A 17,649-nucleotide genomic window follows, 5' to 3' on the forward strand; every position below is an offset into this window, starting at 1 on the left:
GTGGTCAGGTGCCTGTGGTGTCCTGCGTGGTCAGGTGCCTGTGGTGTCCTGCGTGGTCAGGTGCCTGTGGTGTCCTGGGTGGGCAGGTGTCTGTGGTGTCCTGCGTGGTCAGGTGCCTGTTGTGTTGGCGGATTCTGGTGGGAAGCATTTGTTTAAGTTCATCTGTTTGGAACTGTGTTTGTCTAGAAATTTTAGGAGTTCAGTAGTTTTTGCTAAATTTGTTATATTAACATGCTATTTGGAACTTTTTAAATTTTAGAGTTAGTTTATACTTACTCTGCTATCCTTGAGAAGAATAAATGTCTAAAGAGTTTTGTTGTCATAGCCCTTCTTTTATCATCAGTGCATGTTGTGTGGGGTGACCCAGGCGTCACACTGTCTGATCAGAGTCTCTGTTCCCACATGTTGAGTTCAGTCTTTAGATGCAGTCAAGGATAAAGGTCATGTATTCAATTGGGGTATGTCTTACATGCAGGTTAAGTCCATTACCTCAGTGCTTGAAACTAGAACTTTGTCAGATTCTGGAGTTTGGGGAATATTTGCATAGATTTCACTGGTTTGAACATTCCTAAACTCAGTCTCTGAAATGGTCCAAAGTGTAAACCCCACAGCATCACGGTAGTGCTCAAGACGTGTCTTGATCACTTTGGGTCTGGGCTGGTTTGCTTTGGGATGCTCAGCTGCATACAAGAATGAGTAGGCTTTATCTAGTACAGTGAGTGTCAGCAAGTGTGTTGACCTGGGTAGCCTTGTGCCCAAATTAGAATTCAGAGCCAGTCTGTCCCCTACTGTCCTCTTGTGGTCTTTGTAGGTTAGTTTTCTGCTCTTAGACTAGCTGGGTGAGTTGTGTGTGTGGTACTTGCTGGTGGCTTTTCTGCACCATACAGCATTTTAAGAGACACATCTGCCCATAGGTGCTTTTGAGACTGACTACACAGTCTGTCCTTTGTCCTTTGTAAGTAGACCTGGCCTGGCTTGTCCAAGGACGGAATGCACGTTCACTAAATCTAGGTGTGCCTGTTGTCAGTAAGACAAAGTCAGACCTCTGGCCTTCATAATTCATCACCTAGGGTTAGTGGTTAATAACCACAAAAGAGTAATGCCAATAAGTGTGTTAGTATTGCATGTCAGCAACAGAGAGCCTTGCTCAGTAGGTTGGACTTGCTTGAGCTCATAGCCTGTGTCAGATGACTCCTGCCACGTGAGTGATGGCCCATGTCTCACCACAGGTGCTACAGGACATCCTGGAAACAGAGCGTGAGTACTCTAAGGAGCTGCAGTCTGTGCTGTCCACCTACCTGCGGCCACTGCACACCAGCGACAAGTAAGTTGGCCAGAACATGCGTGCGCAGACTGCCTGATGGCTGGTCCCCCTCATTCTGTGTTTGCAGAGGAGGGAGGAGGGTGAGGTGGTGGGTGAAGGTCAGAGTGCCCGCTTGCTGCAGGCACAGCATTGTGTTCATCAGACTAGGGCCCCCAGTAACACTTTGTGGTAGGAAGTCAGGATTGAAGTCAGACCACTGACAGTCTTCTACTTTGGTTTTTCTTGGCCTTAGGTTGAGTTCAGCAAACACTTCATATTTAATGGGAAATCTAGAGGAAATATCTTCCTTCCAGCAAGTGCTTGTGCAGTCCCTAGAAGAATGTACGAAGTAAGTAAACCGGCTGAAGAGCTTACAAATACAAATGTGTTTAGTTGGTATCAAAAGCATCAAGTTTAACATAATTTTAGAATTAACATTTCTGAAGATTTAAAACAAGCGGGTTTTTTTCTTTAGGTAGTTTTGCCGGAAAAGCTGAGAATTAGGCTGGCTGCGCTTTATGACACGGTTGGTGTTTAGCCTGGGAAAGACTTGAGGAGAGAGAAAGTTTAAGCTGATGGAGGAAGGCACAGCATGACTGGTCAAGACCGGTTAATTGTTTACATGCCCTGTATTGTGGAGGGGAGTTTTCCCCAATGTTTTCTTCTAGTTTTGTGTTACTCTGGCCTGCAAAGAGCCATGTCTGGGTAGCATGGCTTGGGCTTGTAGAAGTAAGCACAGGGTTACTATTCATACATGCCCTTTATTTACTGAGTTCCTAACATGTGCCAGGCAGTAATCTCAATGTTTAGGTGTGTTAATTCATTAACTCCTTTAAATGACCTATCGAGGGAGGTGGGGGTTAAGATAAAATTGGGGACAAAGAGTAGTGGACTAGAATGTGGCCGGGCTCCCTCCCCACAGTGGGATGATCCCCCCACACCCCCACCTTGCTCCCCGAGATTCTTTTGGTGGTGGAGTGTTCTCAGAATGTGTTTGGCCCTCAGCTTTCCCCTCACATATTGTTTCAGTTGACAGGATTCCTTTCCTTTCTTATGATTCACTGTACGCCTGCTAGATGGCATAAAGAGTTTTCCCTGTTCAATACCAGCGACACTGGTGTGGAAATGTTAACCGTGGCTTATTTATTTGCTTCTATAATAAAATGAATTCTGGGGCCAGAGAGATGGCTAGGTGGGTAAAGCTGCTTGTCCCCAAGTCAGAGGACTTGACTTCTATCCCCAGGACCTACCTATACAAGAGACCTCTGAATAAGAGACCTCTGATCTCTCCACAGGGGCTGTGGTGTGTGCACAGACACATATTTGCACACAAATGTAAAAACATTTTTTAGATAAATTTGGGCTGGCAAGATGACTTGGCGGGTAAGAGCACTAACTGCTCTTCCAGAGGTCCCGAGTTCGAATCCCAGCAACCACATGGTGGCTCACAACCACCCATAATGAGATCTGACACCCTCTTCTGGTTTGTCTGAAGTCAGCTACAGTGTACTTACATATAATAATAAATAAATCTTTAAGAAAATAAAATCAACTCTGAGAATCTTTATTGTCTCTTAAAAGGTTTCAAATAAGGTGTACAGAAGTTTAGAATTTCCTTGTATTATATTATGAAAAACAATTTAACATTCTGTTAAAATAGATCCTCACTTTGGGGACAATGGGGATGTTATTGAACTAAAATACTCAGTGTGGTAATGACTCGTGTCTCCCAATGGTAAAAGCTATCCCAACACACCAGCTTCTGTTCCTTGCAGAGTACAGGCTTCTGCTGTTTGTTTGCCTGCATTTTGAGACAAGGGCCTGGAGTTAATAACATTGCCTGCTCTTGCTGAGGACCTGGGTTCTGTTCCCAGCACCCACGTGGCAGCTCACACGCATCTGTAACCCCAGTTCCAGGGGATCCAACTCCTATTTTTTGGCCTCCACAGGCAGCCATGAGGTCCACAGGGATCTATGCCAGCAGAACACCCATGCATATAAAATTAAAAACAGAAAAATCAGAAATAAGATCTTGATAAGGTTCCAGGCTGGAGCTGAGTCTCTCTGTCGTCCAGGCTGCCCCTCTTCGAGCCCCTCCTGCCTTGCTGTCTTTGGTGAGTGGGATCATAGGTGTGCAGCAGCAGGTTACAGAGAAGTCAAGGTGCTGCTACCTTAGGAATGTGAGGCAGAGATTTGGGGCAAGGCCCCAAGCCCAGCTTTGAGGTGCTTTTGTCTTGAGGCAGTGTCAAGTCTGCTGTTGGCTGGACCTGGAGTGTGGCCTAAGGCAGAGAGACAGTAGACACAGTGTCCTGGAAGAGACACAGCGGGGTCTGGGGTTGGAGTTTTAGAGCCAGCCCTCCTCCAGCCTGTTCTGTTGAGTTGAGTCTGTGTGCTCTCTCCGACTCTCTGTAGGTGGCTGTGGCTGTGGCTGTGGCTGTGGCTCACACTCCTGCAGTCTCCTAGTCTGGCTTCACTTATGAAGTCAGTGAAGCGCAGCTGGCTGCTGGCCTGGGCAGGTCTGTGCTTCGTGTGCTGCCTCTGCCTGCAGATTGGTGTCTCCTCTGCTCCCAGACACTGTCTGCGGGAGTCTCTCTCAGACAAGGGGCTTCCCACCTGTTTCTCTTTTCTCCTTGTCTTTCTCTTGTCAGGCCATTGAAGGCAGAGAGTGAATGAGTTTTGAGTGATCTAATGAGTTGCATGAATAAAATTCAGGTTATTGTTTTAGGTCCTTATTTTGTTAAAAAATATTAGATTTTATTTATGTGCATGAGTGTTTTGTTTGCATGTATGTACGTGCTCTAGGTATGTGCCTGGGGTCAGTGGAGGTCAGAAGAGCACACTGGAGCCTCTGGAACTGGAATCACAGCGGTTTGAGAGCCTCCATGTGGGTACTGGGAGCCAAACCTTCTCAGGCACATCTCTTGATGGTTCTGTGGTACAGTCCAACCGCCTCCACATACCTGAGGGGTGGCTAGTGAAAGATTAAAGTGTCCCTGCTGCTCTCCACTGTCCACATAAAGAGCCAGGGCCTGTCTGAGAGCAGAATGTTGGCTAAAAATTGCGTCTCCCTCCCTTCTTGCAGGAAAGACACTTAAGATGTCCACACAAAGATAATAAGTAAAACCCGAGGCTGGAGAAGTGGCTCAGTAGTTAAGAGCACTGTTGCTTCTGTAGTGGATCTGGGTTTAGTTCCTGAGGGAAAAGCACTGGTGGCAGGCCCAGCCTTCCTCCCAGGGCCCATATGCCTCCTTTCGGGCCCGCTCTGTTGTTTTCCTCTTTGACTGTTTCTAAAGGGCTGTGACTCTGGGCAGGCAGATGGCAGGGGTCTGGGTTCCAGTGTTTCTGTGTTGAATGTGTGTAGCACTGAGGGAGCCTTGATCATCTCAACCCTCTGTGAAGCTAGTTCAGCTTCGGGTGGCTGTTGCTAGGATCCGACGTGAGATGCTGTGTTGTCTGGGTTAGGGCTTACCAGTGAAGTGTAGGAACCACTTCCTGTGTGGACACTAGCATCTGTCTGCCTTGGCCATTCTGCCCAGTCCTACGGTGGTTTCTTTGATTTGCCTATGCTTGTCTTTTCTGTTTTGGAACTTTGGTGTGGTGCCCAGCAGTATGTCCCTTGGTCACATCCTCTGCTTTCTAGTCTGGTTCCTAGGACTCCATTCTTCTGCTGTCCACTGTCCATTTCCTGTCACTGCCATGTGTTGTGTTTATTTGCACTGCAGGGGATCGATGTCAGAGCCTAAGTGTGCGTAGTACACTCTCGGCCAATGTCCTGATCCCAGCCCGGGGGTCACACAAACGCTCCCTTCACATCCTCGCTTGTCTCAGGTTTTAGACACAGGATCCCTGTTTCTTTCCTCAGGAGCAAATTATAATGTGATGCTTTCTGAACATAGCCTAGTCTGCTTTCTTTTTAGCTCTGTCATTTTGCTAGTTTTTGCTCTTTTCTTTCTTTTTCCTTCCTTCCTTCCCCCCCTCCCTGCTTCTTTCTTTTTGTGAAAGTCTTTGTCAGTCTTCCTTGCCTACTGTCCTAGTTGGGGTTACTGTTGCAGTGATGAAACACTGTGGTCAGAGGCTTCTTGGGAAGGAGAGGGGGTTTATTTGGCTTGCATGTCCTGATTCACAGTCCATTGAGCAAAGCCAAGACAGGAGTTCAAACCAGGTGGGAAACTGGAGGCAGGAGCTGATGCAGAGGCCATGGAGGGGTGCTGTTTGCTGGCTTGTGCATCCTGCTTTTTTATAGAGCCCTGTAGAACCCAGGACCACCAGCCCAGGGGTGAGAGACCAGCACAGCTGCCTAGAGCTGAGATCACACACCGAAGATGCTCTACCGGCACTAATATCAGCAGCTTTGGCCCTGTTTTCTCTGGGGCAGAGTTCCCAGAGGATAGGGCACCCTCTTTGCTCTCAGTGTGCTAGGAATCTGGTGGATGTGCACTATTGGGGCACAGCAAGGTGGGGTTACCTCAGCCCATCTGTAGCATGGTGTCCTATCCCAGGCCTACACTTGTGGGGGTTAGGCAGAGCACCTCAGGCTCCCAGTGACCCCGGAATGGGACCCAACTGTGTCCAGCATGCCAAGCCTCATCACTGCCGTCTACTCTGCAGCTCCACAGTGGGTTCTAGTTGGCTTCAACTTTAAAATTCTGTGACCTGTTGCCACTGTCTGGAGGTGGGAAGAGCTGCTCCTTCCGGCCCCTGAGCTGCAGGAGAGGGGACTTTACTCTTGTGCCCCCCTCATAACTACATGGGTGGGAAGCTTCCGGAGACAGCCCTGAGTGGTACCTGCCTGCCAGCCATGTCTGGTATCTTCTAACTTTGTGTACAGCATTTGAGGCTCCAGGACGTATTTTCCTCAGCTCACAGAGAACATGGATTTGGCTAGGCGGTCAGTCACGGTGGTATGTCAGACCTCACCATCTGGACACTGAGGACCGTCAGCCTGTCAGCCTGTTAGCCTGTAGGAGCCACAGGGTCAGAAGGGACTGTGCAGTGAAGATCACAGAGCACCTGCCACTTGCTGGTTTCTTCCTGTCTGACAGTGTCTCTCATACCCACAGGTCTCCTGAAGCCCAACAGAGAGTCGGTGGCTGCTTCCTGAGCCTAATGCCGCAGATGAGGACCCTGTACCTTGCTTACTGTGCCAACCACCCATCTGCTGTGAGCGTCCTCACAGAGCACAGGTTTGTTGCTGAGCCATCTGGGCCAGAAGGGAAGGAAGGTGGGCAGCTCTGTCTTCTAGTTCATGGAGCATGTTCAAACACAGCAAGGATACGTTTATTTTCCTCAAAATGAGTGCTTGAGCATCTGTTAAGAGCTGGTTCATGTGGCTGTGAAAGAACAGGGCTCTGAGGCTGAGTCTTAGCTGGGGTTTTACTGCTGTGAAGACGCCACAGCAGCACCCCTTACAAAGGAAGACCTTTCATTGGGGCTAGGTGAGAGTTCAGGGCTTTGGCCCATTATCAGCATGGTGGCACATAGACAAGCTTGGTACTGAAGAGTAACTGTGAGCTCTGTGTCTGGATCCTCAGGCATCGGGAGAGGGGAGGGGAGAGGAGAGGGAGAGACCCTGGGTCTGACCTGGGCTTCTGAAACCTCAAAGCCCAGCTCCCCTCCCCATTCACATAGACGTCCTCCAAGAAGGACGCACCTCCAGTAGTGCGCCTCTGCCTGTGGGGACCATTTTCACTCGAGCCACTACAGGCTAGAAGGATGCCTCATTGGGCAGTAGTCCTGCTGTGCAGCATGCGAGATTGAGTTTGGACCCAGCACCCACATTAGAAATGAGGAACATGGCCACGTGTAACCCCAGGTCTGAGTGGCAGAGATGGGGGGATTGCCAAAGCTTGCTGACTGCTAGACTGGCTCTAGGTTAAATGAGAGACCTTGTGTCTCAGGTTATGTTGGATAGAGAAGGATGTCCACCATTCTTCCCTGGCTTGATCATGTGTGCCCACAGCAGACGTGTATTTACCTCTGCCCCCCCCCCCACACACATATACCAATACAAGCAAAAACGCAGAACAAAAGAAGACCCTTTTGAACTGAGGCCTTTCCTTGATGGAGAGCCTGGAGGGAGCTGGCAACTGCTTAGGAGGTCACTGCACGCCTAGGAGGTCACTGCATGCTTAGGAGGTCACTGCATGCCTAGGAGGTCACTGCATGCTTAGGAGGTCACTGCATGCCTAGGAGGTCACTGCAAGCTTAGGAGGTCACTGTATGCCTAGGAGGTCACTGCATGCCTAGGAGGTCACTGCATGCTTAGGAAGTCACTGCAAGCCTTAGAGGTCACTGCATGCCTAGGAGGTCACTGCATGCTTAGGAGGTCACTGCATGCCTAGGAGGTCACTGCAAGCTTAGGAAGTCACTGCAAGCCTTAGAGGTCACTGCAAGCCTTGGAGGTCACTGCATGCCATGCCGAGTCTTCAGAGAGCGTGGCAGGTGTGAGAAGCAGTACTTTGCAGGCAGAGTTCTCACTTGCACACCATTATTTTGAGCCTCTCAACCTGAAACAAGATCAATGTGCAAGATTTCACTTGCTTTGTATGTGCCCGCCATTTCTTCTGAGTCGGGAAAGAGATTGCAGGGTCGTTTGAAATATTTTGGGGAAAGCCCTTATGATGCATGCTGGGAATCGAGAGCTGGCATTGTGCCAGGTGACTGAGCAAATGTCAAACAAGCTCAGGAATGGTTTCTGGTGCTAAAAGAGGCACAGCATCCTTTATTAACACACCGATTTTATTACTGCTGGGATTATGTGGCTTCGTTCATAAACAGCAGTTCAGTATTGTTCAACACTATTAATGGGAAATATTCATCAGCATCAAGACACTTGTGGTTGTGCTTTTTATTTAAATAACTTCAGTATGTGCATAACTGAACATTTTGATGTAAAGCTACTGAAGCACAAGTAAATACCTTGGATGAGGCCACCTTGCCTGCTTGTCTAGAAATGTTGTGATGCCTAGAGGCTGAGTGGCCAGTCCCTGCTCATAGGGTTGTGATCATTAGGACCATGCATGTGTAGGTTACTGAAGGGCAGGCACAGTAAGGGTCCATTACTTTTTTCTGACCTTGGTAAGGAAAGTGAGTGGCCCCAGGCATTTCCTGCTCCTTGGTATATTCAGGTTTGCAAGATCACTGTGTCCTTGCCTGTCACACTCCTACAATTCTGCATGGAGACAATAGTCTGGGACCACTGTGTAGGAAGGGGGGCTGGAGAGCCCCACAGTTAGAGGGAAAGTAGAAGCCAGCACCTTGGCACACTGGTCCTTCCCTCTGCCGGAGATGGGGCTGGGTCAGCCTCTCCCTCTCCTTAGTATGACGTTTACATGCAGTTACACTTCAGATTGACTCACTGAGCTTGCAAATAAATGAAATTTTACAAAAACAGAACACAGATGCTATGTTGATGTCTCTAAATACTCTAGGTATTATTGATGGAATGAAAAGGGAGCTAAAGAGCAAGTAATGTGCCCTGTTCCATCCCCTGCCCCCAACGCACACGCACACTCAAGCATGTGCACACACACACTTGTGCAGACTGTGCCTGGTCCTACAGGGTGGAGTGGGAACAGAAATGGCAGGGTGCACAGTTCTGGGCAGAGCCTGACTTACCTCTGTGGGAAGGCAGCCGTCAAAGCAGCAGAGCTGGGGAAATGCTTGTGGAACAGTGCTGTGCACCTCTACTCTGCTATTACCTCAGTGACTATTTGAGTCCTGTCTGAAAGGCAAGCACGTCTCAAAATAACCAGGGGGAAGGACTCAGATGAGGTATTACGTGGGGAGTGTCCGGGTTGCCAGTTCAACGTGGCATGCTTAAGTGTGGAGCGAGGACCTTAGGAGCAACTTGGTGTGGGGTCCTGAGCCATAAAGAGGTTCACCCTCCTGAGCCAGCAGCAGACACAGCAGGATGTGGTGCTTGTGTGCCCTTCTGAGGTCCCTGAGCTGTGATGGTTCCCCCTCAGGCTCCCACAGACCCCACCCCTCTCCTGAGGCGTAAGTTGGTGATTTGAGCTGTGCGTTCTCTGCCGCAGGATTACTGAGATGCTAGGCTGGCTTGCTGCTTTTCTGCAGCTCTGGTGCCCACTCAGCAGCCACACTGTGCCTGCTCAGTAGATTCTGTTTTGATGCCTGGGCCTAGTTTTTGAGTTTCTAAGTAAAGTTGTTTATTCAAGTCTGAATGCTGTGCTTTTCGCAAGCCGGGTATAGTTTATTGGTGGGAAGTTTTGCCTAGAACATTCAAGCCCTGGGTTTGGTTTTGTTCTGCTTTCTTAGGTGTCAGAATTGTTGTGCGTCCGAGGTTGGATCTCCCTGTGTGTATATAGTCACCAGTCAGCATTTATATGCGTCTGCCCATGAGAACCTTTCCTTTCTGTATTGATAGTAGGCACGCCCTAGGGGCCACTTGTTCTGTAAGAATGTATTTTCCACTGGTTTGTTACTTCTGCTTCCCTGGCCAGAGGAACGCCACATGCAGACCCTAGGCAGCCACTGTGACTCCTTTAAATTTCATCTCGTTACTGTCGTACTGTGCTGCTCTTGATGCCACTGCTGCTCCTAGAGGATGTGGTCAGTTCACCAGCTCTCAGACACGCACCTCACGTTAGGGTGTGGGGACCCACACACAGGTCTCTGTGGCTCAGGGACAGCTTATTGCAGCTCTTGCCAGCTTGTTCTCTGGAGACCTCTGAGAGTTTGTAAAGGTCTCCCAGGTCAAGACGTGCCTTGCAGGGAGGACTGATACTGGACGCTTTTCACGTGGTATGGTAACCAGCACATCTGGGGCTGTAATGCTGTAGCCAGTGCAGCAGGCCATTTTGTTTTAGACGATACTGGCTGTGAAACATAGACCTGCCCTGTGTTCCTAACTGGAGTCTTCTCTCTCCCTCCTTGCCCCTGCTGCCCAGTGAGGACCTTGGAGAATTCATGGAAACAAAAGGTGCCAGCAGCCCTGGGATCCTGGTGCTGACCACCGGCCTGAGCAAGCCCTTCATGCGCCTGGACAAGTACCCCACACTGCTGAAAGAGCTGGAGAGACACATGGAGGTGCAGCTGCTCCCTGGTCTGAGCCATCCTTAATGTCAGACCCCACCCTAGGGCTCGTGCAGAGTTTGTAACGTCGTGGTTTCAGGGAGACTTTGTTAGGTGCAGAGGTTGTCTCCTTCAGCCCTAGGGGAGGGTGTGTCTTTTTACTCTCTTGTGTGCCCATCTACCCAACAAGGGTTCCAGAAAGCTGCAGAGTGTAGTTTTCAAGTAGAGTGGGGTATCCTCAGCATTTAGTTACAGGCAGTGGGACCGAGTGCTGAGTGATAATGGAGACATCTGTTGTATGTGGATTACCGGCGCGCGCTTCTGACCGGACTCTGGCTCTGCCTGTTCTTAGGCTAGGGTGTGTCTGTAGACCGTCTTCACAGCTGCTCAGCTCGGTTCTGCCTTCTACGACAGCAGGGTGCTCAGATGGCTTTAAGGACTCATGGGCTGTGTTCTCCTGAGGCTTTCTCTACCAGACAATGTGGCTTGCTGACCCTTCTTGGCAGTTTTGTACTAAATTAGTTTTCCTCAAGTATCTTGGCACCATAATCCTTTAATAGATAAGCAGTCCTCAAGCTGAGAAGCTAACGGCTGAACAGTATCAAAATGTCTCCAGGGTATTTTCGATGTGAGAGTTAATCCTGTCTTTCTTTATCCAAAGGATTATCATCCTGATAGACAAGATATTCAGAAGTCTATGACGGCCTTCAAAACCCTTTCGGTAAGTGGTTAAGCTTATGATACTTTGACATTCTCATCACAGATGCGTGGTGGGTTATCACCTACTGGAAAGGTACACAGTAGAAAAGTGACTTGTGACTTAAGTGCAGTGTTTATTGAGATGAAGTAAAGGACATGCATAGCAGTGTTCCAGGGCCAGGAAGTTATCCCACTTGAGTGTACTGTAGGTACCAGAGCCAGAGCTGAGGTGATTGGAATCCCAAAGGGCACAGTGCACTTCATGCTGCAGAGGCTGGGAACCCATTTGACTCCTGGCCCCCAGGTCCAAGGTGCTTCCATGACATCCAGGACCCCAGTCCTTGTTGTTGTCTAGCACACTCCCCTCTCCTCTCAGGCCGTTGCCTGTAAAACTTAGGGTGCCAGAGAGGAGTATGTGTTGCTTCCTTGGCTTGGCTTACTCCTTATAGTTAAGCCGACAGCCAGCTGGTACAGAGGAGTGTAACTGTGTGAGCAGAAGCGGGGTTCTGGAAGCTTGTCTCTGAGCTTGTGTTCTGCATCCCTCAGGCTCAGTGTCAAGAAGTACGAAAGAGGAAGGAGCTGGAGCTGCAGATCCTGACGGAGCCCATCAGGAGCTGGGAGGGGGATGACATAAAGACCCTGGGCAGCGTCACATACATGTCCCAAGTCACCATTCAGTGTGCGGGAAGCGAGGTACGGAGGCCCACCTTCACACCACGGCTCTTTCCTACCCCTGGGATCTGGTACTCCAGGTCCGGAGGAATGGCATGTACTGCTGACAGTGTGTAGGAGCCTCATGCCTGTGGTCCACTTCTGATCCTTGACAAACATGGAGAGCTTGTGGTACGGGTATGCAGTGCCCAGGAGACAGACTGCTTGCCAGTTCCCATCCACCCAAGATCAGCCCGTTCCAGAGCCGTGTGAACTGAGAGGATGTTCACCCAAGGCTGGAAGAGGCCGGCGTTCGTCTCAGCGTGTCCAGGTGTCAGCTAGAGACACTGGCATGACCCTGGCTCAGGCTTCTCCTATAAGAGCGCACTTTGGGACCTAGCACTTCCAGCACTGGCTTATGTGTATTCTGCTGTCTGTTTATGGGAGTCACTGCTTTGCTGCTGGTTTGCTAAGTGACATCCCTCTCCAGTGAATGTTAGCTTTTAATGCCAGAAGAAGAAATAGAATTTGCCCTGAGTGTCCCCACCACCTTAGAGAGTACACTGGAAGAAACTGTTCCATTCTCTTTTTATCATACTGACTTGAAACACTCAGATCTTTCGGAATGTGTTCCTTAATCGAATGATTATATGTGTGTGGGCGTTTTATCTGTGTGCATGTTTTTGTACAAGGAGCGTGCAGTGCCTACAGAGACCAGAAGAGGATGTCTGGGCTCCCTGGAAATGGAGTTACAGACAGTTGTGAGCTGCCATGTGAGTGCTGGGAATTAAACTTGGGTCCTCTGGAAGAGCAGCCAGTACTCTTAAACCACAGAGCCATTCCAGCCCCTTAATAAGTGATTGATAAGTTTTGTGTTAGATAACTATGCAACATTTCCCAAAGTGCTAAGTCTCCATAACAATGGTCGGTGTCACTCCAAAGAGAGTTAGAGCTGCCATTCCCTCGAAAGAGACCTGCTGGCACTCACAGCCTGGGTGCCTCTAGGAGAAGGTGGCAGGAGGCTTCAGCATCTCCTGCACACCTTCCCCATCCCTGCTAGCCTTTCAGTGGGTGTGGTGTGACGGACGGGCTTGGGAAAGCTGTTCACTTACCCACATCTGAAGGCAATGGCTCATGCTGGAGGACTCATGCCTGTATGCCTGTCCTTCAGAATCTCTGGGCTCCTGTCTCTTAGATGTGTGTGTTCTCGTTGGCTTTTGTTACTCTGAAGCAAATGATTTTTAATGTACAAGAGATATTTTTATGTAAGCTGGAGAGGTTTGTCAGATAGAGGAGAGCAACATCGACTTAACATTTTGTCCTATTTTCTTGTAGCTTGAAGAATCCACCTGTCTTCCGGCCTCATTAGCATTTTCTAAGTTCTTTTTTCTGGGCCACGCACAGTTACCAAGTAATATTCAAAGATACTCCACACAAGGATGGAGAGGGCTCAGTGGTTATGAACAGTGGATGTTCTTCCCAAGGACCTGGGCTTGATTATCAGCACACACATGGCAGCTCACAACCATTTGTAACTCTAGTTCCCGGGGGTCCCACACCTTCTTGTGGTGTTTGGGCTCTGTTCACATGTGGTGGACAGACCATACATGCAAGAAGACATCACACATACAAGCAATACAAAGAAGTATATCATGAACTTTTACCTTTTTCTTTCCCCTTTCTCCTTTCCTCCTTCCCCTTTCCCCTTCCCCTCCCCCCTCTCCCTCCCCCCTCCTCCTCCTCTTCCTCTCCTCCTCCTCCTCCTTCTTCTTCTTCTTCTTCTTCTTCTTCTTCTTCTTCTTCTTTTCTCCTCCTCCTCCTTCTTCTTCTTCTTCTTCTTCTTCTTCTTCTTCTTCTTCTTTTCTCTCTCTCTCCACAGGATCTCTGTTACATAGCTCTTACTGTCTTAGAACTCAATATATAGACCACTGGCCTGGAATACACAGAGATCTGTCTGCCTCTGCCTCCCATGTTTTGGAAAAAGGCTTGTGCCATCACACTTAGCTAAATAAACCTTTAATAATAAAAAGAAAAAGTCTTACAATGAACTGGAAAGCTCAGGACTCTTGAGTAATTTAGTTACTTTGTGTTTTGAAAATCTAGTGTTTGTGGTTACTCTTTCTGGTTATAGTTCTCCGACTGTGCTAAGGTTTAATGTGGACTCTATACTAGTGTTTAATGTGGAGTGGCTATATTCTGGTGACATTTAATATTGCTCATCTAGTTTGGTAGAGATCTCAAGTTGAAATGGGATCTGAGGTTTCCATGGGATCGCGCACACATTTGTGAACAGGTTCTTTTTACTATTAGGAGAAGAATGAGAGATATCTCCTGCTCTTCCCAAGCCTCCTACTCATGTTGTCTGCGAGTCCCAGGATGAGCGGTTTCATCTACCAGGTAAACACAGCTAAACTGATATGGCAGTTGTTCTCAGGATACCTTTGAATTGAATGTATTAATACTGGACTCGCCTGTGTGTGCCTTGTGTGGTACTGTGTCGTGGCTCTGTGTTCTTCTCTGTGTGTTCATTTCTGTTGCATCTTTTGATGTGACTGGAGAGAAGTGAACAACCCACATCCATCTCTCACTGACTGCATTGTCCCCTACAAAACACATTGCTTCCCTGGGCTTTCATGTTCTGTTCTGCCCAAGGTAGGCTCAGCTAGGTGCTGTGGGCTAAGATCCTTAGTAAGGGGTAGAATATCTCAAAACACTGGGCTTGTAACCTGATCGTTTAACCTGTTAGTAAACTTTGGTCTAGTGTCTTGGTTTGTCTCCGTTTCTTGGAGGACATTTGAGAGCTGGTTGTAGGAGAGTGTGAGGGACACCAATGGTGGGGACATTAGGTAGTGTCTGTTAGATGCTGTCAGTGGTCCTGTCTCAAGGCCTGGCTAGCCGCCACACACTATTCTAGTGGACGTTGCTGCTTCATTTTCAACCGGCTTTTCTCTGATGTGTGTGTTTTATGTTGTCTTGTGGAAAGTAGATGTGGCTTGGTCTGTCCCTAGGAGGGCCAGTTACCACAGTTGTCCCAAGGGAGCCTTTACAGATAGGTGGCAGAGCAATTATGCATGGGAAGAGTCAGAAACCTGAGTCTTCCATTGGTGGGGCCTTCTGGGTGGCTGAGGTGCCCGAGTGGCAGCTCCCTGTTGAGAAGTGCCTGTTTCTGACTCCATTCCATACCCTAGAGCCCCAACCTAGGCTGGCACTTGTGCAGGGGCTGTCTGCGTTGCTGCAGTGTGCCCCTAGAGACACCATCTCTGTACCAGGGCCATCATTGTTCCCAGGAGTGTGCTGATTAGCCCTATGGTGATCATCACCTTCAGTGCTTGGAGGCCAAGGCAGAAAAATCAAGATTTTTGAGGCTAGCTTGGGCTTCATAGCAAGAGTTGTCTTAAAAACAAAACCCCCTTGGCTTTGGGGATGGCAGCTCTGGCAGTGGGACTGCAGCTCCACGGCTGAAGATATGGGGCTGCAGGAAAAGCGCCTCTGAGGGGCTTCTTGTCCTCGGCCACCTAGGGGTCAGGCCTCTGTAGCACTTTCAGCCTGGCCCTCAGCAGTCTGGACTAGGTGACTTGTTTGTTTGGTTTGTTTTTTGCCTGGAGTAGGGCACAAGATAGGGAAACCATTGTTGGTCGTTTTCCTTGTTTGCTTTGGACCTCTGTTTACACATCATAAGCAGTTTGACTCCTATGTCCAGGTCACAGTCCATCCCTGAGGAAATTGCAGGACAGGCAGGAACAGAGAAGGAGAATAGCAAGGAATGCCCTGCTGCCTGCCCTCCCCTGCCGCCCCCCGCTCCCCGCCTGCCTGCCTGCCTCTGCCCAGAGGTGGTGGCACTTTACATGGTGGGCTGGGCGTCAGTCACTAATCAAAAGTGCCTGTTTGTCTGTGGGTCCCTGGAAGGCTGGCAGTCCCTGTTGAGGTTCTCTCCTGCTGGTAGCTTTAGCTGTATCAACTCATCAGCACAAACCCTGTCTGGTCTGCTGGGAAAACCCTGTGCTCCTCCCTAAACACCCATAGACTTTGTAAAGATGTGGCCTTTGGCCGCTGGCTATCACAATTTATGTGGCCCAGGGAAAGCTGTTGCCTGCTGGCTTTTACTGTTTAAATGAGCTTTGTCACCCTCTGTTTTTCTCAGCTGGCATTTCCTGCTTCATGGAGAATCCCTCCCATTTTACAGACAGACTGACTGCCACTTGGGCACCCTGTGGCATCTGTCTGACATCACGGCATATTTTCTGTTTGAGTTGTGTCTCTGTGTGTTCTTGTCTCCATTTCTCATCAGTTGGGCCTTCAAACTCCTAACTCTTCCTTTCTCTGTGAGGCAGTGAGTACTCTGTCATATGCAGTTAAAGCAGCCACTGTGCACCCTGGCCCTGTCTTCTGTTTTCCACTCATAGAATCACCCACTAGGTCAAGATTCTGCTTTGGTTCAGTTTGGGTTTTCATCTGGTTTGACTGTTCTTTAAGGTGTTCTTTAAGCTCTTTTGTACACTTAATTCTGCTGCCACGTGTGAAGTCATTTAATGTGTGTGGTATCTTCTTTATTAGGAAAACATTGTTTTGGGGTGTCTTTTGTAGGGAAAGCTGCCAACAACAGGAATGACAATCACAAAGCTTGAGGACAGTGAAAACCATAGGAACGCATTTGAGATATCAGGTAATGTATCCACGCTGTGTCAGCGCCATGTCACAGGAGGAGAGGCAGCCTGTCCTTGAGTGAAGAGCCTTATGTATGTCCGAGGGTGTGAGGTGGCTTTGGGTCCTGGGTGTGTGCATGTGCTTGTGTGCACTCACTGTGTCCCTCCTCTCTAGGGAGCATGATCGAGCGGATTCTGGTGTCCTGCACCAGCCAGCAGGACTTGCACGAGTGGGTGGAGCACCTGCAGAAGCAGACGAAGGTCACGTCTGTGAGCAACCCCACCATCAAACCCCACTCGGTGCCATCACACACAGTAAGGCAGCGTGACTTCCGTCTCACAGTAATGGCCAGTAATGGCCTGTTGGGGCTGGCCTGCTCCTGTAGGTGTCACCACAGAGCAGCTGCCCCAGGCACTTGGTGTCTACTCTCTGGCTCAGTGACACTTAGAGCTACTTCACAGGGTTCCCACTGACCCCAGATGCCACTCGCCCTGCCAGTGATGGTTTTCTTTGAGAATTTTAAACTTTACATATGTCATCCATAAGCAGAAAAGCCAAAGAGAAGTGCCAAGGGTGTTGGGAAGGCGTCCGTCCGCACAGCTCCTGATTTCCTTTAAGGAGCAGCAGGGGTCTTGGGTGGGAGAGTTCTTCCTTAGCACAGAGTTTAATACCCAGAATCCACAGCATACACTGAGTACACTGGCACACACCTGTGCTCCCAGCACGTGGGAGACGGGCGAAGAGTCTGAAATGTAGGGTCATCTGTGGCTTTGTGTTGAGTCCAGCCTGGGCTACCTGAGAACCTGACTAACAGAACAGAACACCATTTATTTTTCCCCTGATGAGAACTCGGCAGCACTTTGGTTTCTTAGAGGGACAGATTTCAAAACAGGTTAGCGTTGGTGTGTAGAGTTTGGATTTTGTAAAGACTCGGCAGACCTTTAGCAGTGAGCTTTGATGGCACGGTTTGTGGATATGGAATTCCCTTCTCCGTGTGCCTTTTGGGATACTTTCTGTTGCAGAGGTCATCCTTGTCTGTGCTGTCATGTAGAGGGTCACCATAGTTACCACAAGTACACCTCTACCGTGCGGTTCACGGTCCACTCTGTCAATACCAGGGTCCAGTTTTCTGGTCTTACTGTGCTGTCTTCACAGTGGTAGGTTCAGATACCATGCTGTGTTAGCTACTACCTCAGTCCATATGGCTATGCTCCATAACTTATCCTTACTTCAGAAGGTCCTGAAGAGAAGGCTGGGAATTGGGGGTGTGGCTCAGTGGTAGAACATTTGCCTAATGTGCAAGGTGCTGGGATCGATCC

At 49.1% G+C, this 17,649-nt stretch overlaps 1 protein-coding gene across 7 annotated transcripts in view; it reads left to right on the top strand.

Annotated features, from left to right (window-relative positions):
- Arhgef7 (Rho guanine nucleotide exchange factor 7) overlaps positions 1-17,649 on the top strand; it is a 108,050-nt gene that overhangs the window by 71,483 nt on the left and 18,918 nt on the right. For all 7 annotated transcript variants that reach the window (XM_029532163.1, XM_021219517.2, XM_021219515.2 and 4 more), the window contains 9 exons: positions 1,230-1,324; positions 1,557-1,652; positions 6,364-6,486; positions 10,213-10,351; positions 10,998-11,057; positions 11,582-11,728; positions 13,997-14,083; positions 16,271-16,349; positions 16,505-16,644. In XM_029532163.1, coding sequence (XP_029388023.1) covers positions 1,230-1,324; positions 1,557-1,652; positions 6,364-6,486; positions 10,213-10,351; positions 10,998-11,057; positions 11,582-11,728; positions 13,997-14,083; positions 16,271-16,349; positions 16,505-16,644 — 966 coding nt within the window. The remainder of the gene's footprint in view (positions 1-1,229; positions 1,325-1,556; positions 1,653-6,363; positions 6,487-10,212; positions 10,352-10,997; positions 11,058-11,581; positions 11,729-13,996; positions 14,084-16,270; positions 16,350-16,504; positions 16,645-17,649) is intronic.

The sequence above is a fragment of the Mus pahari genome, chromosome 19 (assembly GCF_900095145.1).
Source record: "Mus pahari chromosome 19, PAHARI_EIJ_v1.1, whole genome shotgun sequence".
Classification (NCBI taxonomy): Eukaryota; Metazoa; Chordata; class Mammalia; order Rodentia; family Muridae; genus Mus; species Mus pahari.